The sequence below is a fragment of the Schistocerca cancellata genome, chromosome 1 (assembly GCF_023864275.1).
Source record: "Schistocerca cancellata isolate TAMUIC-IGC-003103 chromosome 1, iqSchCanc2.1, whole genome shotgun sequence".
In the NCBI taxonomy this organism is placed as follows: Eukaryota; Metazoa; Arthropoda; class Insecta; order Orthoptera; family Acrididae; genus Schistocerca; species Schistocerca cancellata.
In genome coordinates, this window is record NC_064626.1 from 1,112,900,424 (window position 1) to 1,112,922,315 (window position 21,892).

The 21,892-nt window shown below is 45.0% G+C and overlaps 1 protein-coding gene across 1 annotated transcript in view; it reads right to left on the bottom strand.

Moving 5' to 3' along the window:
• LOC126092133 (protein unc-13 homolog 4B-like) overlaps positions 1–21,892 on the bottom strand; it is a 213,597-nt gene that overhangs the window by 22,812 nt on the left and 168,893 nt on the right. Inside the window, exon 8 of the mRNA XM_049907594.1 lies at positions 17,944–18,141. Within this exon, the coding sequence (XP_049763551.1) occupies positions 17,944–18,141 (198 nt within the window). The remainder of the gene's footprint in view (positions 1–17,943; positions 18,142–21,892) is intronic.

Genomic DNA, 21,892 nt, shown 5'->3' on the forward strand with positions numbered 1-21,892 from the left:
TTATGCGATATTCTGATCATCTGTTTAGGGCCCTTTCTTCTTTGATGGATATACGGTTAACGGTCAGCAGTATCTCGCTATGTGACAAAACTGGTTGTTTCCAAGGCTGCACAAAGACAACTTCGTTTTTCAACAAGACGGGGCAGCCCCTCACTGGAGTCGCCAAGTGCGTTAATATCTGAATCAAACTCTACCGAACGGTTGGATTGGTCGTCAAGGAGCTGGCGACTTGGCATGACTCAACTGGGCTCCACGGTCACCACACTCTGACTTCCTCCTGTGGGGTTTCGTTAAGGACAACGTTTATATACCACCATTCTCACAGAACCTGGAAGAGTTGAAGAACAGGATCCGTACATCCATGACATCAGTTAAGAAGGATATGCTTGCCCGAGTATGGGAGGAATTTGAATATCGATGTGATATTGTTCGTGTCGCTGATGGAGGACATATTGAACATCTGTAATCTGCGCTTGAGAAGTTCGTAAATATGCGTGTAAATCTTCATATTCGTATTTCTTAAAGTTTAATAAATATGTGCAATCAAAATACATGTATTCTTTTTTAAACACCCTGTAGAGTAATAAAATTTCGGGGGTACATTTCTCTAGCCAACATTTCAGTGATTAACATTGCTAGATCACAGGTTAATGTAGGCGGCAGGTACGTCATTGCATACGCTGGTACATTAATAACCGGTGTAATGGCCAGAGCACCGAATGCAAGGTTGCAAAAGTGAATGCACTGTGTTGTAGAGGTGTCAGTTTGTGGGTTAACGGTCCATGCCTGTTGCACTTGTTTGGTCAATACAGGGACGCTTAATGCCGTTTGTGGAAGACGCTCAAGTTGTCCGATGATGTCCCCACATATGTGCTCGATTGGAGATAGATCGGAAAGGCCAAGGCAACATGTCGACACTCTTTAAAGCATGTTGGGGTACAACAGCGGTGCGTGTGCAATTTTTATCCCGTTGCAAAACACCCCCTGGAAAGCTGTTCATGAATGGCAGCATAATAGGTCGAATCACCAGACCGACGTACTATTTTGCAGACAGGTGTGTGGGGTAACCATGAGAGTGCTCTTATAGTAATACGAAATTCCACTCCAGACCAAAATTCCAGGTGTAGGCGTACTGTGTCTAGCACACAGTAGTTAGTTGCTGGTCCTCAACTGGCCTCCTTCTAACGCATGCCGTCGCTAATAATCCTCAAGCTGTAACCGACACTGTTCCCATCTTGCTCATGGCAGATCTCAATGTGCGTGCTGGCGATTCGATTACTTTCTTGCATTAAAGAAAGATATGATGAAACATAAATAAATTAAAGTGGAGAAGAGCTAATCATTTTTGTCCATTGAACGAATTACGTATTAATAACACATACTTCGACCATAAACCACGGGATAAATGTGGTGTCACCGCCAGACACCACACTTGCTAGGCGGTAGCTTCAAATCGGCCGCGGTCCATTAGTACATGTCGGACCCGCGTGTCGCCACTGTCAGTAATTGCAGACCGAGCGCCACCACACGGCAGGTCTTGAGAGACTTACTAGCACTCGCCCCAGTTGTACGACGACTTTGCTACCGACTACACTGACGAAGCCTTTCTCTCATTTGCCGAGTGATAGTTAGAATAGCCTTCAGCTAAGTCCATGGCTACGACCTAGCAAGGCGCCATTAACCATTTCTAGAGGGAGTCTCACTTGTATCATCAAGAATGCTGTATACAAATGATGGATTAAAGTTAAGTATTCCAGCAGCTACGTACTTTTCTTTATAGCATTCATTACGTATCCTGTTTCAGACCTAACGCCAGCCGGCGTGTGTAAACACGTGCCTTTCGGTTACCCGTCACTGTGGACTGGCTGTCTTGTCAGTCCACAACAATAAAAACATATCCAAGCACGCAGTATACTTCATGGCAACTGGCCTTCATAATGTTGCAGTTTTAATGGTCAGCAATGTAAATTTATCTCACGCCTCCTCTGTATTTTGGTAACCATTCACATATACAGTACAAGGCTCGCATACACTACTGGCCATTAAAATTTCTACACCAAGAAAGAATGCAGATGATAAACGGGTATTCATTGGGTAAATATATTGTACTAGAACTGACATGTGATGACATTTTCACGAAATTTGGGTACCTAGATCCTGAGAAATCAGTACCCAGAACAACCACCTCCTGGCCGTAATAACGGCCTTGATACCCCTGGGCATTGAGTCAAATAGAGCTTGGATGGCGTGTACAGGTACAGTTGCCCATGCAACTTCAACACGATACCACAGTTCATCAAGAGTAGTGACTGGCGTATTGTGACGAGCCAGTTGCTCGGCCGCCACTGACCAGACGTTTTCAGTTGGTGAGAGATCTGGAGAATGTGCTGGCCAGGGCAGCAGGCGAACATTTTCTGTATCCAGAAAGGCCCGTACAGGACCTGCAACATGCGTTCGTGCATTATCCTGCTGAAATGTAGGGTTTCGCAGGGATCGAATGAAGGGTAGAGCCATGGGTCGTAACACATCTGAAATGTAACGTCCACTGTTCAAAGTGCTGTCAGTGCGAACAAGAGGTGACCGAGACGTGTAACCGATGGCACCCCATACCATCACGCCGGGTGATACGCCAGTATGGCGACGACGAATACACGCTTCCAATGTGCGTTCACCGCGATGTCGCCAAACACGGATGCGACCATCATGATTCTGTAAACAGAACCTGGATTCATGAAAAAAAAAATGAAGTTTTGCCATTCGTGCGCCCAGGTTAGTCGTTGAGTACACCATCGCAGGCGCTCCTGTCTGTGATGCAGCGTCAAGGGTAACCGCAGCCATGATCTCCGAGCTGATAGTCCATGCTGCTGCAAGCACCGTCGAACTGTTCGTGCAGATGGTTGTTGTCTTGCAAACGTCCCCATCTGTTGACTGAGGGATCGAGATGTGGCTGCACGATCCGTTACAGACATACGGATAAGATGCCGGTCATCTCGACTGCTAGTGAGACGAGGCCGCTGGGGTCTAGCACGGCGTTCCGTATTACCCACCTGAACCCACCGATTCCATATTCTGCTAACAGTCATTGGATCTCGACCAAAGCGAGCACCAATGTCGCGATACGATAAACCACAATCGCGATAGGCTACATTCCGACATTTATCAAAGTCGGAAACGTCATGTTACGCATTTCTCCTCCTTACATGAGGCATCACAACAACGTTTCACCAGGCAACGCCGGTCAACTGCTATTTGTGTATGAGAAATCGGTTCGAAACTTTCGTCATGTCAGCACGTTGTAGGTGTCACCACCGGCGCCAACCTTGTGTGAATGCTCTGAAAAGATAATCATTTGCATATCACAGCTCTGTAGCACGTCATCTTCGTGGTGTGGCAATTTTAATGGCCGGTAGTGTATATTATATACACTGAGATGACAAAACTCAAGGGATAGCGATATGCATTGGTGCAGCTACCATTTGTACTCATTTGATTAATGTGAAAGGATTTCCGACGCGTTTATGGCCGCACGATGAGAATTAACAGATTTTGAACGCGAAATGGTAGTTGAGTTACACGTATGGGACATTCGATTTCGGAACTCGTCAGGGAGTTCAGTATTCCGACAGCGTCAATATGTCCCGAAAATAGTACATTTCCGGCTTTACCTCTCATCACGGACAACGTAGTGGCCGACGGCCTTCACGTAACGACCGACAGCAGCGGCGTTTGCGTGGAGTTGCGGTGTTAATATACAAGTAACAGTGCGTGAAATAACCGCAGAAATCAATGTGGGGCTTGCGACGAATATATTCGTTAGGATAGTGAGGCAAAATTTGGCGTTAATGGTCTATGACAGCAGACGACCGACGCGAGTGCCTTTGCTAACAGCACGACATCACATTCAGCGCGTCTTCTGGGCTCGTGACCATGTCGGTTGGACCCTAGACGACAGGAAAACCGTGGCCTGTTCAGATGAGTCGAGATTTATGCTGGTACCAGCTGATGGTAATGTTCGAGTGTGGCGCAGGCCCTACGAAGTCAAAAAAATGGCTCTGAGCACTATGGGACTTAACATCTGAGGTCATCAGTCCCCTAGAACTTAGAACTACTTAAACCTAACTAACCTAAGTACATCACACACTTCCATGCCCGAGACAGGAGTCGAACCTGCGACCGTAGCGGTTGCGCGGTTCCAGACTGAAGCGCCTAGAACCGCTCGGTCACACTGGCCGGCCCTACGAAGTCATGGACCCAACTCGTCAACAAAGCACTTTGCAAGGTGGTGGTGGCTCCATAATGGTGTGAGCTGAGTTTACATGGAATGGACTGGGTCCTCTGGTCCAACTGAACCGATCATTGAGGCTCTGAGCACTATGGGACTTAACTTCTGTGGCCATCAGTCCCCTAGAACTTAGAACTAATTAAACCTAACTAACCTAAGGACATCACACACATCCATGCCCGAGGCAGGATTCGAACCTGCGACCGTAGCAGTCCCGCGGTTCCGGACTGCGCGCCTAGAACCACTAGACCACCGCGGCCGGCACCAATCATTGACTAGAAATGGTTAAGTTCATCTACGTGGTGACCATTTGCAAACATTCATGGACCTCATGTTCCCAAACATGTCACTAGGCCACAGTTGTTCGCGACGGTTTGAAGAACATTCTGGACAGTTCGAGTGTATGCTTTGGCCGGTCAGTTCGAACAAAAAATTCTGAATATCTAATACTTTTGCAATTATTGACGGCTATAGAGCCAGCAGGGCTCAATATCTTTGCATGGAACTTCCAACGACTAGTGGAGTCCATGCCATGATGAGCTGCTGGCTTACGCCGGGCAAAAGGATGGCCGACGCGATATTAGGATGTATGCCAAGACTTTTATCACTTCATTCTATACATGCAAATAGCAGCGCGTAGCTGTCGAGCGCGTGCTGCTTACAGACAGTTGAGTTTATACAGTGAAAGATTCTGTAAATGAAGTGCATTCAGATTGATATCAGCAAGCGAATGAGAAAATTCTAATGCCGACTGTGGAGGGCGGTGAAAGGTAGGTGTACAGTTGAGACGATCACTTCGGTGGATAACGCCATTTGGCGACAGATGCAGCTGTACAGGCGTGGTAGTAGTATGAGCCGGCTAGGCATCCATTGAACTTTTATCAGAAACGTATAAATTGCAGATAAATCCTCTCGTTTTTACACTGTCCTGCATGAATGCTCACTGCTTCGTCAGTGGCAGCTCCCATTGCTCTAAAAAAAATAGGTTTCGTGGTCCGTGCCCATGAATTCCACGTAGGCGCACAACCACGTTTACTGGTTAGCTACGTGTTGAGCATTCAGTGTTAACTCCTTCCTTTTGTTCCTATACCGCGCCTTGTCTTTGCCATTTTTGGATGTTAACATTACGCTGGTGAGTATGTCCCAACCTGAGCTATAGTTTCCATTGCGAGAAGAGGCTTGTACTGCAAACGTTCGTGTAAAGACGCCAACAAGACGAATAAGATATGTGTTAGTGTTTAGCACCGCGGAACTACCTACGGTCTCGTTTAGAGTGATCGCAGCTGGAGCTACAACTTATGATGGAGCCGGATCTGCACTATTTTTCAATGAAGTAACTGACCACAACACAAGAAATGAAACAGTTATTTCATTCTTTGTCAATAACTGAATTTCGTTACAATGGTCTTCGAATTTCTGCAGATTCAAGATTAGGTAGTAAATGGGTTAGTACACAGAAAGTTATAAAGAGACTTAGATAAAGTGTTAAAAGTAATTGTTAATAGTTAAACTGTTAAAGTAAAAATGTATATACACGCACCCTGTTCGTGACAATTTCAATACTAAAAAGGAGAAGATTTCCGATGAAAAAATAACTGGATAGTTGTGGAACACTGCTCGCTACAAATGTTTAGGCTGGCAACATTCGTGATAAGGAGGTTTAACAGCAGCGACCTATGAACTGTTCTAACTCGAGTGTAAACAACAACTGAAAAAGCAAGCTAAGTAAAACGTGCGTTGTTAGAAAAAAACGGTGTATTTTGAATCACATTACCATGCGTCACAGATCTATGATGCATTAAAAACAGTTGATGAAATCAGGATCTGATCAAACGAGGTTTTTAGAGGTTAACACACACTGGAGTTGTAATCGGGAGCATTAGGTTCCCAGCCCCCTTCTGATCAGTCTAAATTAGGCTTCTCTTAGACCCTCTAAATTATTTCAGGCAAATGCAATAAGGTTACGATTAATTACCTTTTCGACTATGATACATTTCGAGCTAGTCCTCTGTCCGCAATGATCTTATTTCCGAAAAGCCTTTCCTTTCTTTTTCCTTGGTTTCTTTTTTCATTTTGAGTATTACTTCCAAATACGGATTCATGTTAACTGATAGTCGTACATATCGACAACCTTACAAAGTAACTTGCAATCACATATCCGGACCCGCGGGACTGCTACGGTCGCAGGTCCGAATCCTGCCTCGGACATGGGTGTGTGTGATGTCCTTAGGTTAGTTAGGTTTAAGTAGTTCTAAGTTCTAGGGGACTTATGACCTAAGATGTTGACTCCCATAGTGCTCAGAGCCATTTGAACCATTTTTTTGCAATCACATAACCGAAGAGAGTTATGAAAACTTTTGAAATGAGGTCTTCGAGGATTAGTCGGTGGGATGCATTATGGTAATTCAACGGGTTACAGTATGTGTACTTTTGATTTGCATAGTTAGATCACTGATCGCACATCTATATATCTGAGTGCTTGGTAGTTGCGAAGATAAAAAGGTATTGCCTTTCTCATGTTGCTGTTTGGGAACTATATTCTAGAACGTTATGTGCAAACTAACGAATTATACTTTTCCCAGCAGTTTTCCGTGAACAGTAGGTACCACCCTTGCCACTTCCTTTCACTCGTTATGCCATCAATTGAACAGCTGTAAAACTTGTTTGTTCAGAGACAGGTCACGTGCTGCAGCCACTCTCCCTTCGTGAAATGTAGACTAGTAGGATACAGAAGCGCGGATGAACTTTTCTCGGTTTAAACCGGTCAGGACTACTTACGTAGTCGAACGCTCAAGTTTCCCACACTGTGGTTATCAGGGACAAGCTACTGATTGCCGAGAATAAATCGTCATCCTTATTTTATAGGACAGGTATCCTAAGAGGGCTATTTCATAAATAATGCACATAATTTTTGTTTATTTCCATGGTTGTTCTTTGGACATTATCGCTTTGCCGTCCTGCAATATAGTTTACCTGCTTCCCACTGGTCGTGTCCCAATGTGGGGAAAGTTGTCGAAATTCATTTAAAATGCTGTTTTTGTTCAGTTGGCGAATGGCTCAGGTAACAGCATCAGGAAGTTATTCCACAGATTAATAACGGAGTTCTCGAATGGGTTGTTTCAATTTTGGGAATAAATCAAAGTCTGGTGGTCTGATGGCACGATATAGCTTGCATGAAGTAACACGTTCCAATTTCATTCGGGTAGGTTTCCAATTGCGACACCGGTAACGAGCGGGCGATCCTTGTCCTGGTGATTGAGCAGCCTGACATGGAGCAACTGAGAGCAGGTTTCCTGCATTTTCTTTTAAGTTATTTAACAGATTCTTGACGATATACTCCTGCAGCAGTATGAAGTTTAAAGGAGCTTAATATTACTTATGCACATACACAAATGACTGAGCAAAGAGTAATTACTACAGCATTAATAAGAAATACATGGAACACATACACTGAGGTGACAAAATTCATCGGATACCTCCTAGTGACGTGTCGGACGTCCGGCATAGTGCAGCATCTCAACGCGGCATGGGCCCTAAAAGTCGTGGAAGCCTCTACAGAATTAATGAGTCACGATGCGGCTATAGCCGTCCACAATCGTGAAAGTGTTGGTGTGCGGGACCTTGTGCACGAACTGACCTCCAGATTATGTCCCATAAATGTTCAATGGAATACATGTCGAGCAGTGAGAGTGAGCAATCATTCGCTCAAATTGTCCAGAATGTTGTGCAAATCAACCGCGAACAATTGTGGCCCGGTGATATGGTGCATTGTTCTCCATAAAAATTCCGTCTTTGTTTGGGAACTTTAAGTCCACGAATGGCTGCAAATAGTCTCCACGTAGCCGAAAGTAACCATTTCCAGTCACTGATCGGTTCAGATGGACCAGAGGTTCCAGTCCATTACGTGTAAACAGCCCACACCATTATGGAGCTACCACCAGCCTGCACAGTGCTTTGTTGACGAAGTTGGTCCATGGCTTCGTGGGGTTTGCACCACACTCGATCTCAACCATCAGCTCTTACCAACTAAAATCGGGACTCATGTGACCAGCCCACGATTTTCCAGTCGCTTAGGGTACAACCAAAATGGTCTCGTGCGCTGTAGGCAATATTGTGCTGTTAGGTAATCGTGTCGGTCGTCTGCTGCCATAGCCATTTATGCCAAATTTCGGCGCGCTGTCCTAACGGGTTTGTTCATCATACGTCCTACATTAATTTCTGTTGCTATTTCACGTAGTGTTGCTTTCCTGTTTGCACTGAAAACTGTATGCAAACACTGCTCCACTCGGTCGTTAAGTGAAGATCTTCGGCCACTCCGTTGTCTGTGTGAGAGGCAATACCTGGAACTTGGTGTCCTCGGCACACTCTTGACACTGCGGATGTCGGAATATTGAATTCGCTATCGATTTCCGAAGTGGAATGTTCCACGCGTGTAGCTCCAACTACTATTCCGCTTTCAGAATGTGTCTATTCCTGGCGCGAGATCATAATCAACTCGGAAACATGAATCATCTAAGTACAAATGATGGCTCCACCAGAGCGCTGCCCTTTTATACTTCGTCTACGCGATACTACCGCTAACCCATCAATCTTCTCACCTCAGTGTATAGAAACACCTCGCACAACGTGTAACAACGAAACATGGAAAAATAATAAACTCTCAACGATAATAGTTAGTCGCTTTCAGCCAACCGGAGTGGCCGAGCGGTTAAAGGCGCTACAGTTCAAATGGTTCAAATGGCTCTGAGCACTATGGGACTCAACTTCTGAGGTCATCAGTCCCCTAGAACTTAGAACTACTTAAACCTAACTAACCTAAGGACATCACACACATCCATGCCCGAGGCAGGATTGGAACCTGCGACCGTAGCGGTCACGCGGTTCCAGACTGTAGCGCCTAGAACCGCTTGGCCACACCGGCCGGCGGCGCTACAGTCTGGAACCGCACGACCGCTACGGTCGCAGGTTCGAATCCTGCCCCGGGCATGGATGTGTGTGATGTCCTTAGGTTAGTTAGGTTTAAGTAGTTCTAAGTTCTAGGGGACTTATGACCACAGCAGTTGAGTCCCATAGTGCTCAGAGCCATTTGAACCATTTTTAGTCGCTTTCGATTTCTTTATTTTAAATTTTATTAAACATGGCGACTTTAGTTTCGCCTTGTAGTAGAGGACTCATCCCTGACCTAGTGGTATTACATATTTGCATGTGGAACCTATATTTTGTTTCTTGATATGATCGGAGCAATCATTGTTCACCCCACACCAATTAAGCGTTTCAAGAAGGCAACCGGTCGAGATGATCGGCACTTGTCCATTCCTTACAGCCTGCTAAGCAGATCTAACAAGGACACACGGGAATAGGATTTTTTAATTTTTTAGTTTTATACTACCGTTAATTGAAGTTCACAACTCAAATATCGAGAACAGTTCGATGCAACTCTCAAGAATTCTTGAGGTGTGTCGAATGCCCACATTATCTAACTTCAAACCTTCCGATATTTGAAATGCTGCCGACAGTCCTGCTTTGGGTCCTACTGTGATAAGTCACCGATTGAGACGGTGTAATGGTTAAAACGGAGGACTCGAATCAGGGAGGAGCGGGTTGCAAGTCCAAAACCGGCCATCTAGACGTACATTTCTCGTAATTTCCCGATATCGCTTAAGATAAATGCGGGGTAATTTCCTTATAAAGAACACAACCGATTTCCTTCACCATCAGGAGCTGCGTTCCGTCACTAATGATTCTGTCACGGACAGGACGTCAAATGCTAAGATTCCTTCTTCAGATTTGTCTTCACGAGCTGTCGGTGGCTACTGACTCTGCAAAGGAGTACTGCAGGGTTTAGCTGATGTCAATTTAAAATTTTCTCGCTATATTCTCGCTTCCTGATCGATTAGGATCATTCAATAAACAATGCGCAGGTTAACAACACTGCGAAGTAAATGACGCGTCGATAGTGGTGGTTGTGTCAGCTGCAGGCAAATACTTGCTAAAGATGCCCATGTTTTGTTTTCGCCGATATCATGTTTCGTTTTGTAATGACAAAAATTAGAAATTGCTGCCGTGTACAATGAAGGCTGAGAATCAAAACTTACACATGAAGATGGAAACTTCACCTGGCAATAATCTAACCAAAATCCACAGCATTTTAAGTGAACTTTATAATTTTCTTACAGTTCTTGTAGTTCTTATACAGTGGACGGTAGCTCATTTTCTCGTTGGGCTAAACGTTTTCAGTAGGCCGTTTGAGCATACACAACAACCAAATGAAGGAAGACTGAAAGCATCAACAGATGAACCACCTTGTGGCAGACGCTCTTCAAGACGATCTTCGTGGAATACCTGAAAAAAATTCTAAAGCTGTAGGTATGCTGTATTCCCTGAGCTGACAAACTAGTTGAAGAAGAGAAAAATTTCTGCACGTGTGCTAAAGAGAAGTGCAAGCACTTCAACATTGTATTCTTGCTGAAACTAAGTTAAGCCAATCAGGAAATTATCACTGCACACGGAGTTCCAGGTGCACAAGATACTTACCTGTCATTAAAACCAGAATTTATCAAGAGATTACGAGTCCAGATACACGCAAGTAGCATACTGTGTACGTAACTGTTCGCCATTTTTTATAAAGAAGCTCACAAACAGGTCACTGACGCATTGCATAATTGCACATAGCCTGAAGTAGCGTCAACCGGAAAGTCAGTGTCAGTAAATGACAGTTGCGGAATTATTTTGTTAATTGTCTGCCGAAGTGTCGGTTATGTGCTTTAACTTCCAACGGAACAGATTTTTGTCTGTTATCTATGACTTCTGTTAACATGTACCTGGAATTTCTGTCAGTGGATCATAATGGAAATGTCTCGGCACGTTCTCAGGCCGTTTCACACAGACATCTAGTGCCACCTATCCACATTCATCGTCCACGACCTCCATGTTCGCTAGCTTTTAGTTTCCGGCTGGTGGTCGAACGTAAATCTGAGTCCGCATTGAATGTTGTGGCTTCAGTGTTCAACGAGGCGAATCAATTATATGAATGTGTGGAGTCTATATTTCTGGTCATGTGTCCCGTTGGCGCAGTGGTTAAGAAAACTGGCTAGAAAGCAGGAGATTCTGGGTTCGAGTCCCAGTCCAGCAAACATTTTCACTCCTCACTGCTGCTTGCGAGCGAAGCCCTGATGCAGCTGCTATCATTAGCATTTATCTTTTCCTTTCCTATCTCCCCTTCCCGTTTCTATTTACATAATATGTATCACACCTGCAGATCCGGCATGGTGTCTATAGCCTACTTGTAGACATGTGCAAAAGAACGGACACCATGCAACATTTTTCTATGTTTTGTTGTTGTACGAAGGTGTTTTTGTATATCTTTCATGTAGTTTTTTTAATAATGCTATAGTAATCACTCTTTTCTTAGTCAGTTTTTTCTTGTCCAACCATGGTGTATGTGAAGAAATTATATTCAAATGTACTCCTCCAAATGTCACCTAATAGCCACTTATTAAAAACAGAATTTATTTCCTACTCTCACCAGAATCGATAGTTCAGAGCGAAAAGTTCTGCATCCGCTACAACTTCTTGGCAGAAACAACTCATCAGTCATGGAGTGACAAACTGATTGTAGAATGCAAGTCTGCTTCTGCTGATCGAGTGTCTTCTCTCACGTCCCTTGAACAAGTCCGTTCTTCCAAATTTTATTTCTCTCTGCTACAGACTCTCGCGCAATAGTCTGTGCAAACTCTGCTTTACTATCGGGAAGGTTCGGTCGAAGATTGTTAAATGAAATTTTAGAAACTGCTCCCCAACATCCCACATAGCAGATATTTTTAAGCCATGAGGCGCTTTCCCGTGACATGAGAGAGCAATGTGTTGCCTGCGTGGTTTTGCATCTGGATGACACAGTTCCTCCTCGCAAAAAAAAAGTGGAACAACTTTAAAACTACCACGTAGCCGCCCAAAATGAAAAAATAGAGACTGCTTTCTTTTGTCCAGGACGGTTTTCTCTAGCTTTCTTGGCAGGCCTGTCGGTAAAAACTCGCCGCCAAGAGGTTCTCTTTAACAGGAATACAGTCTCGAAAAATAATTAATTTTGCTTTGTCTGGACGCATAACATTATTTCCAAACCGAGCTTTTTAGAAAATCATCCCCGCCCTGTCAGACAACATTTGCAATTGCAAGTACCTGGAGCCACACGCGACCGTCTGGAACCACAGCGACGAAGTGCCGAGGGCGGCAGAGAATGAATACCTGCCCATGAGCGGTCAGCGCACTGCTCTCTCTTCGGATGCACCTCCATTCGGAATTTGCTCTGTCCCTAGGGACACCCCCGCAGTCCAAAGTCGGCTTTACAGGGCGCTTTCCTTTGACTCGTCAATTTCTTCTGCAGAGACATTTAATAAAGGAACATGTAGCTAGATCTTTATATAAAAAGATGAAATCAGATGTGTGTCAGCGACTCGACCTTCACAATCGTTATTACCCATGATCCTAACGAACGGATTTTACACTGACAGAAGAAAACTCTCAACACCAAAATATAATTGATGTAGAGTAATAAAACTTTTGGAGTACTTTTATCTAGGTAACGTATTTAAATGATTAACATTGCAAGATCACAGGTTAATGTAAGTACGAGACAAGCCATTGCAAATGTGAAGTGCCGGTACATTAATAACCGGTGTAACCGTCAGAATTCTGAATGTAAGCATGCAGACGAGCATGAATTGTCTTACAAAGGTGCCGAATGTCAGTTTGTGAGGTGGGTCTCCATGCCTATTGCATTTTTTCGGTCAAAACTGGAACAGTCAATGCTGTTGGTGGATGACGCTAAAGTTGTTCACCGATGATGTCCGATATGCGCTCGACTGGAGACAGATCTGGTGATCTAACAGCCCAAAGCATCATGTAGACACACTTTAGAGCATGTTGGAGTACAACAGGGGTAAGTGGGCAAGCGTTATCCTGTTGGAGAACTCCACCTTGAAAGCTGTTCATGAATGGCAGCACAACAGGTCGAATCACCAGACTGACGTACAAATATGCAGTCAGGGTGTGTGGGATAACCACGAAAGTACTCTTGCTGTCATACGAAATCGCACCCCAGAACATAAATTCCGGTGTAGGTCCAGTGTGTCCAGCGGCGCAGAGAGGTCGGTTGCAGACCCGTATCAGGCTCGTTCTAACCAACACACGGCCTTGACTGGCACCGAGGCAGAACCAGTTTTCATCAGAAAACACAACATACCTCCACCCTGCCCTCCAATGAACTGTCGGTTGACACCACTGAAGTCGCAAATTGCGGTGGTTTGGGGTCAGTGGAGTTCGTTGTGTCACTGTGGTATCAACTGCTGCTCGAATTGCTGCTGCTGATACAGTACTACGCCCCAGAGCCGTAAACCGATTTCGATGGTCTTGCCTCTCGGTATTGCCACGTGGCTGTCCGGAGCGCGGTCTTCTTGCAACCACACATTCTCCTGAACACCGCTGCCAGCAATCATGTACAGTGGCTACATTCCAGTCACATCTTTCTGCAATATCGCAGAACGAACATCCAGATTCTCATAGCCCTATTACACGACCTCGTTCAAACTCAGTGAAGTGTTGATAATGGCGTCTTTGCAACCTTAAAGTCCTTCTTGACTAACGTCAACTCAGCAAGTCAAAATCTCAAAGGTAATCAAAGCTCACAACCGTTACAGAGTGTATTTAAAGCAAACTTGATTCGCTACTAGCGCCTCTCTTATGCGACTGGCGCGAAATTTGAATAGACAACATCATTCAGATATGAAGCGCGCCTACCAACTTTCCTTTATGTCACACAACTCCTTCTTAGTGTTGCGATTTTTTTTCCGTCACTGCATAGATTAGTTCAATCATCACACACGTTTCAATAAATCGGTAAATAAAAAATGAAACGTGAAAAGTATCAGTCTAACCCTTGGGTAACGCCTTTGAACTTGGTGTCGCCCTTTCTTCCACATCTTCATGAGTATACGGAGGACACTTATATCTTTCAAGATGACGACAGCCATGAAACTTCCTGACAGATTTAAACTGTGTGCCGGACCGAGACTCGAACTCGGGACCTTTGCCTTTCCCGGGAAAGTGCTTCAGCAGCTGAGCTACCCGAGCACAATTCACGATCCGTCGTCACAGCTTTACTTCCACCAGTACCTCATCTCCTACTTTTCAAACTTCAAAGAAGTTCTCCTACCAACCTTGCAAGGCTAGCTCTCCTGGAAGAGAGACATGGCATAGCCACAGGCTGCTACTGCCCTGCAGAGTGAAAACCTAATTCTGGAAACATCCCTCAGTCTGTGGCTAAGTCATATCTCCTCCAGGAGAGCTAGTCTTACAAGGCTCGTAGGAGAACTTCTTGGATGGTAGGAGACGAGGTACTGGCCGGAGTAAAGCTGTGGGGACGGATCGTGAGTCATGCCTTGGGTAGCTCATTTGGTAGGTCCCGACTTCGAGTCTCGATCTGGCACACAGTTTTAACCTGACAGGAATTTTATATCAGCGCACACTCTGGTGCAGAGTGAAAATCTCATTCTGACAACACACATGTTCATAAGGCAGCAAGAATACGTTTCGGGTTGACGAAAAGTACAGAATATATTGCAGTTCGACTATACCCGTAAATCATTCAATCTCAATCCCAAGGAAAATGTTCGGGATTAATTTTTTGTCCTGTGCACTTATAAACAAAGTGTCACTACCAGAGTTTTGCTTTACCAAAAGTACAGTTCAATAGTCAGAACACGATAGCACTGTGGGGGGAGGGGGGTGGGGGGTGGGGGGAGAAATATAAATGGATGTCTAAGAGAGAAACTGGAAACTGACGACTTCTCTTTTTGTTTTTTTGTTTCTTTTGCACATAAATTAGAACCTTACATTGTTTTCAGTGTTAGCCCATTGCTTATTTTATATCCTCAAAGAATATACATTGCATTCTACAGGTAATAAAACTTAGCTCATAGCACATCTTCTGCCTTTTTATGTAACCTGATCACTTTTTATGCAACTACACTTTACATGCACAAGCATAATAATACATATAATTATTGTTGTTATTTTATAATTAATAGAACATTCTTCATCGTAATCAAACGCAAGAGTTTGCTGTTATTATTGATAGATGTGAAAGTTGTTTAGTAATAAGAGAAACATGTTTTATATAAGTTCGGCAAAGTTTGAGGCGATGAGTGATACATTCTTGTTTTTGATCCTTTTTTTAATATAACATCTCTCTGTCTCACATTACGTATCAACGATTTTCGAGTACAGCCTGAATTAAAAATTGACTGTTTCAATTTTGGTCTAAATACTTTTCATTTTTATGTAACAGACAGGAGGAAACCTACGTAAAACAAAAATGTTCCATAAGTCACGGGGTAATTTATATACCCTCACTCAGTTTCTAGATGGTTCATCGCTTCTGGTTTCTGGGGGAATCTAAGACACTGATGGCACACTTAAAGAAAGCGATCGTTGTGAAGTAACGCCCGATAGGTATGCAACACACACACCTAACATACAGGTTATACGGATACAACCTTAACTGACCGAAGCTACACTACGTGATCAAAAGTATCCGTACACCTGGCTGAAAATGACTTACAAGTTCGTGGCGCCCTCCATCGGTAATGCTGGAATTCAATATGGTGTTAGCCCACTCTTAGCCTTGATAGCAGCTTCCACTCTATCAGGCATACGTTCTATCAGGTTCTGGAAGGTTTCTTGGGGAATGGCAGCCCATTCTTCCCAGAGTGCTGCACTGAGAAGAGGTATCGATATCACTCGGTGAGGCCTGGGAAGAAGACGGCGTTCCAAAACATCCCAGAGGTGTTCTATAGGATTCAAGTCAGAACACTGTGCAGGCCAGTCTATTACAGGGTTGTTATTGTTGCCGGCCATTGTGGCCGAGCGGTTCCAGGCGCTTCAGTGTGGAACCGCGCGACCGCTACTGTTGCAGGTTCGAATCCTGCCTCGGGCATGTGTGTGATGCCCTTAGGTTAGTTAGGTTCAAGTAGTTCTAAGTTCTAGGGGACTGATGACCTCAGATGTTAAGTCCCATAGTGCTCAGATCCATTTGAACCATTTTCTTCTACTTCGCACGAAGTCTTCGAGCCACTTACATATCAGGGAACCTAATCTGTATTCTCGGACTTTTGTCAGCGGTCTGCAGTGGGGCACCACGTTAAATGCTTTACTGAGCCCTAGGCCAGAAACATCATCGGGACTGTCATCAATGAGACTAGAGACCACGAAAACTATGGATTCGATACTAACATCAGTCGCTATCGAATAACTGCATATGTCACGGCTACCCACCGCCCTCTCTAGGAATAGTACGGGAATATCTTTCACATAGTATTGTTATACAAATATGAGTCACGAATATACAAAATTTCGTTGAAATAACATTGCTACATTACCCTTCTATGTTACTCCAGGTAACCCCACCCTCACCTCCACCATTAAGGAGGTATTTGGTTCTTATCCCCACCATTTTGATGTTATTGTCGTGTAAACACTCCGCCAGTGGCCGTGCATTATGAATAGACTCTCGATCGTGTTGAAAGACGCAACTGCCATCTCAGAATTGCTCTTCAACAGTGGGAAGCAAGAAGGTGCTTAAAACATCATTGCTGTGATAGTGCCACGATAAACAACAAGGGGTGCAAGCCCCTCCATGAAAAACAAGAACACATCATAACACTACCGCCTCCGAATTTTACCACCTCCGTCATACCCATACCTTGCCATCGAATCGCCACATTGTGCACCGTTATTCGTCGCTCCACACAACGATTTTCCACTGTTCAGTCGTCCAATGTTTACGCTCCTTACACCAAGCGAGGCGTCGTTTGGCTTATGAGCTGCCGCTCGACCATGAAATCCAAGATTTCTCACCTCCTGCCTAACTGTCATAGTACTTGCAGTGGATCCTGAAGCAGTTTGGAATTCCTGTGTGATGGTCTGGACAGAGGTCTGCCTGTTGCACATTGCGACTCTCTTCAATTGTCGGCGGTCTCTGTCAGCCAACAGACGAGGTCGGACTATAAGCTTTTGTGCTGTACGTGTCCATTCGCGTGTCAACTTCACTATCACATCGGAAACAGTGGACCTAGGGATGTTTAAGAGTGTGGAAATCTCGTGCACAGACGTATGACACAAAATGGTTCAAATGGCTCTGAGCACTATGGGACTTAACTTCTAAGGTCATCAGTCCCCTAGAACTTAGAACTACTTAAACCTAACTAACCTAAGAACATCACACACATCCATGCCCGAGGCAGGATTCGAACCTGCGACCGTAGCGGTCACGCGGTTCCAGACAGTGGCGCCTTTAACCGCTTGGCCACACCGGCCGGCACGTATGACACAAGTGACACCCAATCACCTGACCACGTTCGAAGTCCGTGAGTTCCGCGGAACGCCCCATTCTGCTCTCTCTCGATGTCTAATGACTGCTGAGGTCGCTGATAAGAAGTATCTAGCAATAGGTGGCAGCACAATGCAGCTAATATGAAAAACGCATGTTTTCGTGGTTGTCCAGATACTTTGGATCACATAGTGTACGAAGGAAAACTGCCATAGCCTACGCTTACTTATGATAGTGTACAGTAGCGTACAGTAGTCTTGCAACTGCAGCCGGTACTCACGTAGAGGTGGTCGTCAATGGCCTGGCGCACGGCGGGCCGGAAGCTGTCCCAGGCGACGTCGAGCAGGCGGCAGAGGTGCCTGGGCCGCAGCCGGGCGTACAGCACGGCCAGCGTGTCGTCCATGTGGCGCAGCCACGCCTCGCGCTCGCCGCCCAGCTGCTGCGGGTCCAGCAGCGCGCGCCGCACTCCGCACACCACCTGGCTGCACACAGGGGCCACGCTGCACACGCTGGCTACCTTTCTGCTAACGAGCTGCACCAAATAAGCTGCCAGAGAGAAAGAGTTTGGCACCACCTGGACACCTATCGCTAGATTCGAGGGGAGCACGGAATGAAAGAACTGGTCTTACCAAAAGACACGGTCCAGTCACAGTAATGTGACCACAGCCTATATTCGACGTCAAAGTGCAACAACCTCTCACAGAAGGCAACTGGCATCATTAGAATGAACGGTATATATAGTGTGTTGCTTGCGGAAGGGGGGGGGGGCATAGAAAACAGTACTACAGTAGATGTCATATTGCATAAAGAAACTGTATTGTCTGTTGTTAGAAAGGGCGTGGTCATCAGCTTTCGGGCCAAGGTTCGAAGCATTTCTGAAACAATTCACACGCTGCCGTGTTTAAAGTGTAAGTAGGCTGTTTATGTTTTCTTATTGGCAACGTTACGTAGCGCTCTGTACGAAAATCACTGGCTGTGCTGTGTGCAGTCTGTGGCCAGTTTGCATTGTTGTCTGCCATTGTAGTGTTGGGCAGCGGCAGCTGGATGTGAACAGCGCGTAGCATTGCGCAGTTGGAGGTGAGCCGCCAGCAGTGGTGGATGTGGGGAGAGAGATGGCGGAGTTTTGAAATTTGTTATACTGGATATTATCAACTGCTATGTATATTATGGTTTTTCAACACTATTAAGGTAAATACATTGTTTGTTCTCTATTAAAATCTTTCATTTGCTAACTATCCCTATCAGTAGTTAGTGACTTCCGTAGTTTGAATCTTTTATTTAGCTGGCAGTAGTGGCGCTCGCTGTATTGCTGTAGCTTGAGTAACGAAGATTTTTGTGAGGTAAGTGATTTGTGAAAGGTATAGGTTAATGTTAGTCAGGGCCATTCTTTAGTAGAGATTTTTGAAAGTCAGATTGCGTTGCGCTAAAAATAATGTGTGTCAGTTTAAGCACAGCCATGTATAAATTTTTCTAAGGGGACGTTTCAAAAGTATCGTACGTATGGCAAAATGGGACTATCCAGAAGTGGTGCAGTGACAACTGTGGTGCATCACGCGCCATAGATGACAGGGGTGAACAACGGCTGCGGAAATGTGTACAGGCGAATAGATATGCAACTGTTGAGCAAATGACCGTCCATACGAACCAAGCAGCTAAGATAGTGTGCCCTCAACGACCGTTCAGCGAACGTTGCTGGGTATGGACCTCCACAGAGGGCGCATGGTTCATGCAGTAATGATGACTGCTGCTCATCGGCGACGGACGCTGTAGTTAGCACGCTAATACTACAATTGGACGTCCAATGGGTGGCAACAGGTGTTCTTTTCAGATAACAGATGGCTCAGTATGCATCTATCTTTGGGGACCATGTCTAACCTTTCATCCAGTTTGTTTCTCCTCGTCACGATGGCATCTGCCAGCATGACAATGACATGCAACATTTCACACAGCTTGCATTCTACGTGTGTGGTTCGAAGAGGGTGAGTTTACCGTACTCCCCTAGCCACCAGAGTCCTCAGATTTGAACCCAATCGAGAATGTGTGAGACACCTGGATCGGGCTGTTTGCTCTCATCCGAGAAACCTAGCGAAGTTGGCTAGGGGCACTGGAGTCAGTACCTCCCAGAACCTCGCTGCCTCTCTATAGATGGCTACTCAGGCCTTTGACAGGTGGTCACATTAATGTGAATAGACAGTTTAAAAGGATAATCTGACTCAAAAATGCAAACAATAACCACAATAAATCCAGTCTGTTCGAAAGTGCACATTTTTCCACGCCTCTAAAATCAAAATCCGCAGAAGTTTTTTTCCCGGGACCAGGGAGGTACAAGACTATATTTGTCATTTGTGATATAAATCAGTTGGTCAGTTCGGAGACCTGTCATAGCACAAGAACTACATAATATAGGTGGCACAAAAGACTTATTATACCCCAGAGAAGTGATGTTTGTTCACCTACGTTCAGAAGTGTGTGGGAATTCTGTAATGACTAAAAATTGTGTACTCCAGTTTCCATGGTGGAGGGAGGGGAAAGGGGGCCCAAGAGGTTTTCCTCCACAAGGCAATAAAGACGTTGCCTGTCCCATTCTTCTATAGTGGGTCTTCTGAGCTCATGACAGTTGTGAGGGTGTTCCTACGAAATAACGTTGCAAGTTACATCAGGTCCCAAGCATGCTTATTCGGTTTCACGCCAGCAGATAAACCGCAACCATCCATTTCGGCTGATTCCTGCCCCCGGTAGGAAGGTATTCAAGTGCGGTGAGCTTGGCCATTTTCACCTGTAAAAACGAACCCCTCTCTCAAAGTCTGACCATTGACCTAGCTGGAGGATCCTGTTGCTGTTAAATTAACCCCCACTGCGATGAGAGGCTGTCTGCCTCTGTAGTTAAGTGGTTACCTTGCCATGCGGAGGACTCAGGTTCCATCCCTAGTACTGCCAGTGATTTTTCCTTGGTGTAAGGAGTGGTAAGGGGAGAACTCAGCCTCGTGAAACTAACTGAGGACCTACTTGAGTAAGAAGGTCTGGGAAGCTGACAGCAGCCGGGAGAGCAGCGTCCTAACCCTATGCACCTGAATACTGCAGCCGCTTAGTTATTACTAACACATTTAATAGTATGTTACAATATTATACGTTTATTCATGCCAATTCGTGTGGAACATCCGGTTTCTCCTTTTTATATAGATAAGCAGACTAAAATAAAATAGAAAATGAATAAATAACCCAAATGACGCCACTGGGAGGGGGCAGTAGACGGAGCTTTAGCGATGAGCGTCCGTTATAGTTACAAGATACTGGCACAAAATCCAATTCTCATACCTCCCTGGTGAGCCCGTGAAACTGCATGCCTGGGGGGAAGTGCATTCCTACTTAGCAGCCACCACATTCCCCTCTGACGATCTTCTTAGGCGCGCAAACCCTGCACTCCTCGGTGAAGAGAACCCAATATTATTGGGTCAGGTTCAGTTCCTAGTTATACCAATTTCTTCGTGTACCAGTTCGCTGGGGAGCGGCTGATAGGTACCGTTGATTAGAGTGGACAACTTGAGACCAAATTTATCGTGTAGAGACAGTTGTACATCGATTATGTACTCACAGTTTTCCCAGTTGCCTCCAAAAACACAGTGCATAGTTATGTTGCATTCTTTTTGAGGTAACTAAGAGCCATAATTTGTACGTAGAGGTCATAAGCCAGTTTTATTGACTGTCGGCGGCCAATATGTGTGGATCATCGATGTCCTTAGTCTCACGATAAATCTTGAATGTTTGAATATTTTCTCTGTAGTGTAAACTATGTCGACGGGCAACTTGCCGTGCTTACAATCGTTCATGCACTAGAGTGACAATGTTCCCTTGGAACTCACTCTTTGAGATAACATTGACAGACTGGACACTATATACAAGCATCATTATGGTATTCACAACTGGAGACAGACGGTGCTCTGGTTTAGTGTACTGGGGTTGCAGATGCATCTCCTTCACGTAGATGGACTTACATACCGATTTCCTGTAGCCAAGACGTACTAAGAAGCAGATTTGCGACCGAATAAACACAAACCAGGGAGGTAATGAGAACAGTGAAAACGGGTTTCAAGCAGCTTATTTGTGCAAATATGGAGCTTTCCTGTGTTGAACACCGCATCCCATTTCAGATGGAGGCATTTCGTTAAAGTTAAATTTGTAATAAGAGGGGCGTTCAGAAAGTAATGGAACCCCTTCTTTCTGAAACCAAG